At 35.4% G+C, this 11220-nt stretch overlaps 1 protein-coding gene and 1 pseudogene across 1 annotated transcript; both read left to right on the forward strand.

Moving 5' to 3' along the window:
• Window positions 1-4622, forward strand: part of LOC112092400 — a 31887-nt pseudogene extending 27265 nt beyond the window's left edge.
• Window positions 4623-5060: 438 nt separating this feature from the next.
• Window positions 5061-6057, forward strand: LOC112092402 (probable UDP-N-acetylglucosamine--peptide N-acetylglucosaminyltransferase SEC). The gene is made up of 3 exons (XM_024168497.1): window positions 5061-5198; window positions 5777-5904; window positions 5988-6057. The coding sequence occupies exons 1-3, from the start codon at window positions 5136-5138 to the stop codon at window positions 6055-6057; spliced, it is 261 nt and encodes an 86-aa protein (XP_024024265.1). The 5' UTR covers window positions 5061-5135.
• The last annotated feature ends 5163 nt before the right edge of the window (window positions 6058-11220 follow it).

An 11220-nucleotide genomic window follows, 5' to 3' on the forward strand; every position in this document is an offset into this window, starting at 1 on the left:
GCATTCTATTGATAAGATATGTGGCAGTAAGAATGGCTTCTCCCCAGAAGTGTTTAGGTACATGGTTGGTAAACATGAGTGATCTAGCTACCTCAAGTAAGTGTTTGTTTTTCCTTTCGGCTACCCCATTTTGTTGAGGGGTGTCAACACAAGAACTCACATGGATAATTCCTTGTTCCAAGAGATAGGAACCCAAAACTGATGTAAAGTATTCCCTGCCATTATCGGTCTTAAGAACCTGAATTTTGCTTTTGAATTGGGTGTGAATCATAGAATAAAAGGACTTGAAGATTTCCCCTGTTTCAGATTTTTCTTTCATTAAAAATGTCCAAGCGGTTCAAGTATGATCATCTATGAAAGATATGAACCAACGAGCCCCATTAATATTTTTCACTCGTGAGGGTCCCCAAATGTCACTGTGAATTATGGAGAATGGATGTGAAGGCTTATATTGAATACTAGGATAGACATGCCGAGTGTGCTTTGCAAGTTGACATATTTCACAATGAAAAAACTTGGAATTTTTATTGATGAATAAATGAGGGAACAATTTTTCAAGGTACACAAAATTTGGATGACCAAGGCGAAAGTGCCATAACATAACTTGATTCTCATTTGAAACAGAAACAGAATTGGAAACAGACTCAAAAAAACAACTTGAATGAACTTGTCCATGTGGAGGAGGGTTCCGTTTGAGCAAGTAGAGACCACCACACATTTCAGCACTGCCAATCACCTTCCCCGAATCCGTTGCCTGAAATTCACAAAGATTTGGATAGAATTTAGTCACACAGTTCAAGTCACGGGTGAGTTTACTAATAGAAATCAGATTGCAATCTAATTTTGGAACATAAAGGACAGATGAGAGAAGGAGATCCTTTGTCAATTTGATGGATCCGATTCTTGCCACGTTTGAATGTGATCCATCGGCTATTCATTTTATTGATGAATAAATGAGGGAACAATTTTTCAAGGTACACAAAATTTGGATGACCAAGGCGAAAGTGCCATAACATAACTTGATTCTTATTTGACACAAAAACAGAATTGGAAATAGACTCAGAAAAACAACTTGAATGAACTTGTCCATGTGGAGGAGGATTCCCTTTGAGCAAGTAGAGACCACCACACATTTCAGCACTGCCAATCACCTTCCCCGAATCCGCTGCCTGAAATTCACAAAGATTTGGATAGAATTTAGTCACACAGTTCAAATCACGGGTGAGTTTACTAATAGAAATCAGATTGCAATCTAATTTTGGAACATAAAGGACAAATGAGAGAAGGAGATCCTTTGTCAATTTTATGGATCCGATTCCTGCCACGTTTGAATGTGATCCATCGGCTATTCGTACTGTGCTAGGATAAATGAGGGAACAATTTTTCAAGGTACACAAAATTTGGATGACCAAGGCGAAAGTGCCATAACATAACTTGATTCTCATTTGACACAGAAACAGAATTGGAAATAGACTCAGAAAAACAACTTGAATGAACTTGTCCATGAGGAGGAGGATTCCCTTTGTGGGTGATGTGGACTGAGAAGGACCTGATACCTGTCCGAGTAGCTTCTGCAGTACCTCAATCTGCTCCCTGGTGAACGTACTGATTTCAGGAGTGGTGCTGGGGTTGTCTGAAGTGGTGACAGCATTTGTGCGGCTATCCCGGTCCTGGCGAGCACGGTTAGGCTTCCAATCAGCGGGCTTCCCATGTATTTTCTAGCAATTTTCTCTGGTGTGGCCAGGCTTCTTGCAATGGTCGCACCATGGTCTTCCTCTTCTTTGCCTGTTATCCTGAGATGAGTTGTGTGTGTATAAGGCCGAACCTTCAGCAACCGGGGTGCTCATATTTTCTGTCATCATTAGTTTCTTCCTGCTTTCTTCTCTTCTGACTTCAGCAAATGCCTCTCGGATGGAAGGCAAAGGCCTGCTTCCCATGATTCTCCCCCTTACTTCGTCCAGATCCTTGTTGAGACCAAGGAGAAATTTGAATGTTCTCTTTTGATCAACAATCTTTTTGTATAAAGCTGCATCATCAGGACATTTCCAGGGATATATCTCAAACATATCAAGGTGCTGCCAGTACCGGGTTATTGTGTTGAAATACTGAGTGATTGTCATCTCCCCTTGTCGCATATCATGAAGTCGAGTTTCAATTTCAAAAAGTTCTGAGGTATTTTCAGAACTGGAGTAGGTTTCACGTGCCGCATCCCAAATTTCCTTGGCTGTTTTGTAGAGAAGGAAATTCTCTCCAACTTCGGTGGTCATGGAGTTTATTAGCCATGACATAACCATGTGATTTTCTGTTTTCCACGTCCGATACTTGGGATCTGTTGCCGCTGGAACAGGGACCTCACTGGTGAGATACTCATCTTTTCCTCTGCCAGATACATATATGAGGACGGATTGTGACCACTGAAGGAAATTGTGGCCACTGAGTTTGTGACTGGTAATAGGGAGAGGTGAGTTTTCGATGATATTGGCTGAGGGATTATCAGCGTTGATGGCTGGAGAATTTTGCTCGGGTCTTGATTGGACTTCCGAGGAACTGGTTTGGGTATTCATGCTGTATTTGGTCATGATGAGAGATTGATGATAGGGTGGATTAGGGTTTTGAATTCGGTTCTGATACCATGAGGATTTTGGTGAAGAGAATTCTTATTAACCAAAGGAAATACAGCCCTAATATTTATACTTGAGTGGCCGGCATCCCAGTCCACTTATTCTAGGAAAGTAAACGGAGAATCCCATAAAATTAGGAATCTCAACAAACTAGGAAAGTAACTTAATTATGAATCAATTAAATCAATAACTGATCCTATTTATTAGGAAACTAAATCAGAAATCCTAATATACAAAATAACACTATCCTAATTTATATAATCTAATCGGCTCCTTTCTACAATTATTACTTTTTTCAACATCACTGTTCCGTTGGAAGTTGAAAAATCCTTTTTTTTTTTTTTTTTAGATAGTTGAGATGTTGCCCTGAATGAATGAAGTCGTAACTTCTTATGCATATTTTGGGTGGTCTTGGACCTCTCGATGTTTTGTTGGTATAGGCATACAACTGCTATGTTGAGGCTCTTTGTAAACAACCAAGTTCAATGATTACATGGTCAAATCTTGCATGCGCGTTTGGGGTATATGTTCGTCGTATTTATGTACCGTAATAATATTGACTGACATGACTATTGAATTTTATGCTGGAGAATTTCGACACACTGCAATATTGCTTTATTATCTTTTATACAATATAGAATCTTTACAAAATGATTGCTTCCTATTACAACATATGCTGATTTTCAGGAAGTTGTAAAGCTTAAACCAACATTTTCTGATGTGTACCTAAACCTTGGAAATGTTTGCAAGTTAAGCGTCAAGAGGCAATTATGCCGTGGCCTATGGTGAGGCTATTCTGTTTCTATGCGGTATGGCTTTTCAACTAGCCTGCATTTGTGCTGACTTACCTTTTCATTTGATGTGGCTATAGGATCTTAAGCTGTGGTAATTCTCTTGCATGGCTTTTCATTTGTTCTAGGAGAAAGAAGCATTTAATGTTTGATTGTGGCTGAAAGCATGTCCTTTCTGGTTGGAAAAATAAACTGTTTGGACTCAAATGGATTTGTTAGATTCAGAATGCTTGATTATATTTATTCCAGTTCAGTCTACTTGTATCTTTCCAATTTGTGTTATTAATCATTCCTTGATTGCTATATTCGTTGGTGTTTGGTCTAAGCTTCACATTACTGTTCTTTATAATAGTCACAATCCTCTGTAAGGCATGGCTGTGACTTCGCTACTGATTTCAAATTCTAATAAAATTTGTTTTGCAGGAAATTTAGCTAGTATTTATTACGAGCAAGGCATCTGGGACTGGCAATTCGCAACTATAAGCGAGCAATTGCTTTTGCTTCGGGATTTTTGGAGGCATATAATAATTTGGTGTGTCCTCTTATATAAATTTGTATAATATAATGCAAGATATTTGTATTAGTGATATGAGTCTTTTCGCCTAATAACATCTTGGTGTTTCCCTTCAATAAGGCTAATGCATTGAAAGATGCTGGAAAAGCTAATGAAGTAGTGCAATGCTATTGTATAGGTTCTTCAATTTTATGCTATGCACTTTCATTGTTTGCCACTTTGCCTTTTGTGTTATTTCCTATTTACTGATGATGTTTATACTTAGTTTTTCCTGAAGCAATGTCTTGCTTTGCAACCAAGCCAGCCTCAAGCACTTACTTACCTTGGGAATATATACATGGAATGGTATCAATTATAGATTTATGTTTCTTATTGTTTTGATCTTTTATCAACATAGCCTATTATTCTGGTAACTATTATAGATTTATCTTGCTGATTGTTTTGATATTTTGTCAACATAGCATATTATTTTGCTGTCAGATGTATATTACCATCTCCCTTATGAAAATCCTTCTTTTGTTTTGTATTTTTCTATGTAGGAACAAAACAAGTGCTGCTGCCACATGTTTCAAAACAACGTTGTCTGTTACAACTGGACTTTTTGCCCCTTTTAACAATTTGGTCATTATATACAAGCAGCAAATATTGTCATCTCTGTCCCTCAGTCACTCTCTCGTTCTTGCCTTCTTGCTCTGAAAAATGATTAAAATTCTAGTTTACTGTTATTTTAATTTCTCTAAACGTGTGAGACGTGGTTCTGCTTTCTATAAAGCAGTCATCTTGATTTGTTTCCTTCCTTGCTCCATTCCTTATTGCAAGCAGTGGCTTTACTTTCATTTTTCCCTTTTGAATGGCAGGGCAACTATTCTGATGCTATATCTTGCTATAAAATACATATCCTCGTTAATCTGAATGGTTATACTAAGGTTCATATTACTTGGCTTAGCAAGTGAAGTAGTGTTAAAGACCTTTTGAACTTTAAATATCTAGATTTCTTATGACTTTTGTTAATGTTTCAGTTTGAGTTTCTTTCACATTAGACAACACTTACTCCGCCTTGTTTTACTTCTACTTGTGAATGCTGCTGTTTCTACCTTTTGCTAATTAGTTTAGAGAGGCACCTGGGTTTACTCTAACTCTTGGCACATTATTTTCCTTTTCACTTGTTATTTGAGACTAAAATTTGTAAGGTTTGACTTTTTCTTTATAATGCAGAGGGCAAGAAATATAATATTTGCTATGCAGCCTGCTCCAATACAGATTTCCTACATGGTATTTCCTGCAACCATAGGGGCAGATTACATACATTATTTGGTTACTGATTTAGGTTGGGGGACTTGAATCCTTTGACCATTCCTAAATTTTGTTTCTCCCGTTTGATATCTGACTCTCACATCTATATTGGCAGTTTGTGTGACCTTTTCGACTCTCATATTTACTCTGAAAAGATTGTTCATCTTTGATAAGAACCAAGATATAGAAGAAACTAAACTGATTTTGTATTGAAGAAGTAAAACAGAAATAATGGAATAAAAGATAGTTTTAACGCTTTCAAGAGGTTTTGATCTCTCCCTAGAGACTTAATTTCACTTCAATTCACTAATTCCCTACTGACTCACTATTCTAACACTATTTTATACTAATTCTCACATCACATAAATCCAACTAACTAAACCACTAACCTCTTAATATATTGATAACTAATTACTAACATAACTAGCATAATCCTATCAATTACTCACTATTACTTTGTAAATGATTACAAGCAGGTATGCTCTGTACAATTTGTCTCATATTTCTGTATATTATTTTTTTGTTTTATCTCACAGCTTCTTCATGTTTCTTTTCAGAAAAATCTTGATGTGTTGGACCCAAGCTGCCAACCCAAAAGATCCACTTATGGTTTACCAGAGGACAAATTTATTTTTGTATCTTCCAACCAGCTTCACAAGACGGATCTTGATATTTTCAGTACATGGTTAGTTTAGAGTCTTTGATGTTATCTGACAGTTGAGTGAAATAAGAGCGAGAAAATAGTCATCTATGTTTCATTTGATGCAGCTGCAATACCTTAAACGAGTACCAAACAGATGCTCTTTGGCTTCTCAGATTCCAGCTGCTGGCGAGATGAGACTCCACAATTGTACTGGATTCTTTCAAATTTCTTTTGAAAAATGGTTTACCTCGATAAAAATTGAAATATACTTTGCAATGAGTTGTCAATTTCAGAATATTAATTTTGTTCATCGATAATTAGTAAATCCTCGATAATTAGTAAATCCTTCTGCTATTAATATTCCAGATGCAGCTCAAACGGTGGCACAACCAGATTAGATAACTTTTACAGATGCTGCTATGAAGGATGAACATATCAGCCGTAGTGTTTTAGCAGATTTATTCCATAACACTTAAGCATACTAACAAAAGCCTAGTTTTCATTTTTGGAAATGTATTCTTTTCTTTTTCTTTCAAATGTTTGTCATGATAATGCAATATGATTGGTAACTTTTTTTGGCTAAGGGATATGATGTGGTGCTTAGATGTTATGATGATGGACAAGAAGGTATTGGTCTTTTCCTATGAGGTAATCTCTCTCTCTCTCTCTCTCTCTCTCTCTGTAATTGAAAGAAAACTAATAAATGCAGAGGAAGTTTTTATTTTAATGTTTAAGATGTGATAAACTTCTTTCAAGCTTTTTTTTTATTTTTTTTTATTTTGACACGGGAGAAATTTCAGTTTGATGGAGGATCATGATGGAAAGAAGGAAGTGCTGGGGGAAAAGTGTACTATTTTCCGTTCTCTTTTTGTCCTTTCTTTTTCTTAAGTGTATATATGATTGTTCGTTATTTGGGATCTGAGAAAAAAAGAGAATGTTGTTTTAGTTTCCTTGTGCATTCTTTCGGAGACCAATCCTAGTTTCTTTCAGCATGTTTTCCCATCTAAAGAGACTTTTGTTTTATTTTTTACATTTTTTTGGCTTTTTAAGTGTTTGGTATCGGAGACTAATTTGCATAAAAGGTGTTGACAAATTTGCATACTTTCCCTTGTTTCACAACTTTCGTATATCCAAAATGGATTGATGTAGATGTTCTTTACAATATAAAGTTATTTGCATGTTATAAATGGACTTATATGGATGTTTTCATTATGGGTTATTGAATTTTTGATTTTTTGTGAATTTCTAGAGAGTTAGTTTTTAATATTACAAGATATCATAGCCAGTTTAATGACTTCTCAGCTAGGTTCTATTGATGTAGTGTCATATTTTGCTCCTTTATAATCCTTGAAAGAAAATTTGATCGTAGCAGAAGTTAAAAGGAAGGCAAAGTTAGGGAGAAGCTGCCAGTCCAACATTGTATAAGGTACACTTGGCGGATTTGGTGAAAATCAAATTATGTGGTTGTAGACTTGTAGTATTTCTGTACTATTGTATATGTATTAACTGCATGGTTTAAGTGTTATTAATTTCTTTTATCTATTAAATTATACTTTTGGATGTTGTCTCTCTCTCTCAATTTTGCTTCTCTTCTTTGTCACAGATTTTGATAAGCTTCTTTTATGTTGTGATAAATGCATGTTCTGTAGTTGGTGGGAACGAGATAAAATTTATGATGATTGATGGTTGTGGAAAAAGTCAGCTAAACAAGTTTCTCTCTTATTCCTTATTGCATCTTATATGAGTTTGAACCAATTGTGCATATTATTGAGTTAATGTGCCTTCTCTAGATTTATTGATCCCCAACGGTTCTTCCTAAAGCCAACCAAAAGAAAAGGGGAAAAAAAAAGGAAAAAAAAGGAAAAGAAAAAACAAGACAAAAAAAAAAAAAGGAAGGGCAATGATACATAATTTTATTATTGTTCATGTCACGAGTTATATTTGCTATCCATACAAATAGTGGAAGTTGAGAACAAAAAAAGAGTGATTGGGGTACTTAAATATTGAGTTTGGATTACATGGAATTCCCTTGGAACCCGTATCTTTCTTTCACTTCGGCTTTGTTTACTCTTTCTGTACAAAATAGGAAGTTTGGAAATTGCAATAATTTGTCATTCAATGTGCAGTCTTTATCTTTATTTAACAGTCAAGTTTGACATTCTTATCTCATCATTTATTATGGGAAATTTCCTTAGCTTTCATTTTTGAAGCCAATACAAAATGAAAGAATGATAGAAAGAAAAAGAAAGAAAAAAAATGAAGCGGGGTGGGTGGGGAAGAGAGAGTATAAATTAGAAAGAGCAAAAGAGAGAGGAAAAAACGAATAGCGATGCTGGTTATGTTCAATTGGATATTGATGATCTTTCTCTTCCTGTAAGTGTTTGTAATTTTACTAGCAATTATTATTTGTGTTAGAAAAACAAGGAAAAACGTGTGATATGATATGTGAAGTTATTCTATTTCCTGATCCTAAGATTAGGAAGGTTCCGTTCTTTATTTTTTCCTAGTTTAGTCTCTGTAGTTGTAAATATATAGATGTGTAATATGTAATACTTTTGATAATTTGACAGACTTTTTGAGACATTTTGTCCATTTGTTGTCTTTCTATGTCTAAAACAATTAGTCTGTTTTTTTTTTTCCCCTTAAACAATTAGTCTGATTTAGTGATATTTCAATCTTTGTAAATCATAGGAAATAGTAGAAGGGTTTTAGGATGTTGCCATATGAATACCAATCCCTTGCGGAGGATGAAGGTTAAGACCAAGTTGCTTCAAGCTATTTGTGCCACATGATCATAACATAAGCTTAGACCAGAATGAAAATGAGCAATTTTTTCATACATGCTTGTTACCGTGTTAGTTGAAGTACTTCAAGTTCGATATATGTTTTCATTGAACTCATACAATGTAACTGTTCTTTAAGAGCCATTTCTTTCCTTAGGTTGCACTTACTAATATGTTTTCTCTTTGTATGACTCCGTCAAGTGGTGTATGTGACAAGAGGATCAACTTGAATGTTTTATTTTGTATGACTCAAGCATAACAAAGGGGAAAAAAAGAATAAAGAGTAAGAAAAGAAATAAGAGAGGTAAGAAAAATAAAGAAAATCGTAAAGGAAAGGTGAAAAAAAGGGAAAAAATTATTTAACAAAGGAAAGACCCACTCCCTTTGCTTAGTACGAAGCTCAAGACAATAGATGTCTTATAACAAAATTATTTGACAGGTTGGTATATTTTTTCTCTGTTCTCCAAAAGATGTCTTTTAACAAAATTATTTGACAAGTTGGTATATTTTTTCTCTGTTCTCCAAACTTGTAGTTATCTGCAACGTTCATGCTTTCATAGAACAAATGGGTAAAGTATAAGTTTATTTATGGATTCAATAATTATATAGTAAGAACTTTTAGGTGGTGTTTGGTGTAAGGGTTCTGAACCCTGAACCATGATTCTGGTTTAAAACTATTATTTGTTTACAAAAAGTAAAAAGTGGTTCTGATTTGACTCACTCAGAATCAGTGTTTGATTAGGATGGTTTTGATTTAAGATTTGAACTCTGATGTGATGTTTCAAACCATGAATCACCCCTGATTCTAAAACCACCCCCCTTGATTTTGGGTGGTTCAAACCCCTGATTCTGGTTCTGGTTTCAAAACCATGATTTATACTCAAAATTATAAATCATGGTTCTGGTTCCAAAATCAAAACTAAAATCACCCTGGTTTGAGTCCTCATACCAAACGAAGCCTTAGCCTTTAGGATTTTGGAAAGAAACAAATGCTAGTCTAGTAGTGGCTGTCACTAAAAAAGCTTCATAACGTTGTTAAGATCTGATTGCTAGCCTTCCAATTGCGTTATTATTATTATTTTGTTTCCATGAGCATACAACATATCATAAGGACTGCTCTATAACATATCATAAGGACTGCTCTTGATTTACCTTTCATTAACCAGGTTCCAATCCACCTGCTTCGTACTAATTTCTAATGTGTTTTCTCTTCTTAATGGTCAAACAAGTAGGCGAATAAAGAATGTTGCTTTGATGGTGTCCATAACAGACAAAAAAAATGTGGTCCTGCATCTCCCGCAAGTTTTATGAGTTTTGCTTTGATGGTGTACATAACTGATAAAAAAATAAGGCCTTGCATCTTCTGTAAGTTTTCTGAGTTTGCAGCCTTCATGTTTTATCTTGTTATTTCTAGAAGAATTACTTATCTTTTCTCAGGAAGTTGGCAAATCAAGGGAGCCAAACTTAAAGAGTATGGTTAACTCTCTTCCTCTAGGTGGCAGCTGGTAATGTGATTTGCTACTTACAAGTTAGGTATGTGGATTGTTACAGAATCCAACTTGAGCCTAGTATGAACTCTTTAAAAGAATGTAGACAACTTGAGCCTTTTGTTAAGTGCTTGAAATTTTTTAGTCACATGTTTTCCTGCTGACTTTTTGTTGAATTATAGGACAAGGTGGGAGAGTTTCAGGGGAGGGTGCTATCATAGGAACCATTCCTCAAAAATTACATATAGCTAATATCTGAATACAAAGAGAGGGATAGGAAGCCTCCGTTGTCATATTTTTGGCAAAATTGTTTTGCTTACTATTTCTAGAAGCAATCCGAGTTGGGTGAGTTGTCTCTGTCAAAACTAAAAATGGCAAGTTTTATCTCATCTTCACCAAAAGGCCTCTCAATCTCTAATTGGTTTTCCAACACTACATTTTCATCCTTTCCCAATCTTATGATGGCATTCTTGTTTCTTCTGTTGCTAACTAACTTGTGGAATAACTTAGGCCTCATTCACTTCGTAGATTCGAGTTTTTAATTCGAGCTGAGATATGACATTTTCTGAGAGCTTTTCACTGTAGCAGAAAAAATGGATGTGACATTTTCTGAGAGCTTTTTATTGTAGAAATCTAAAACTGAAAACTCAAATCGGTGAAATGAACGAGGCCTTAGAGTGTGTACTTTTCACAACTCATATCATCACTCAAACTTTATTATGTGAGAGAAAACACTGTAACAACAAAGTTGAATTTAAATTTTTGTGAGAAAAACATTATAACAAACACAACAAATTATAAATACCCCCATGATAATTTATTGTGGTAAAGATAATTTCTCTACCTAACTCCTGATTAGCTTGACTGACTTAGTGTCAGAGTGCCTTTCACTGGCACCACACTTGTGCACTCACTCCGAGGCTTTCCCATTTCCCGTGAAGGATATACGTGCCCAAACCCCGATAGAGATCAGAGCAACAATTAGGAGAAGGCGGAGTTCGACGTTTGAACACCGTGCGCTTCTGCAAGTGAGTGTTAAGTTACTAGACATCAACATTTTGGAGCTAGAAGGAGGGCTCGCGCCTTTC

The sequence above is a fragment of the Morus notabilis genome, unplaced genomic scaffold (genome assembly GCF_000414095.1).
Source record: "Morus notabilis unplaced genomic scaffold, ASM41409v2 Scaffold436, whole genome shotgun sequence".
NCBI classification, from domain to species: domain Eukaryota; kingdom Viridiplantae; phylum Streptophyta; class Magnoliopsida; order Rosales; family Moraceae; genus Morus; species Morus notabilis.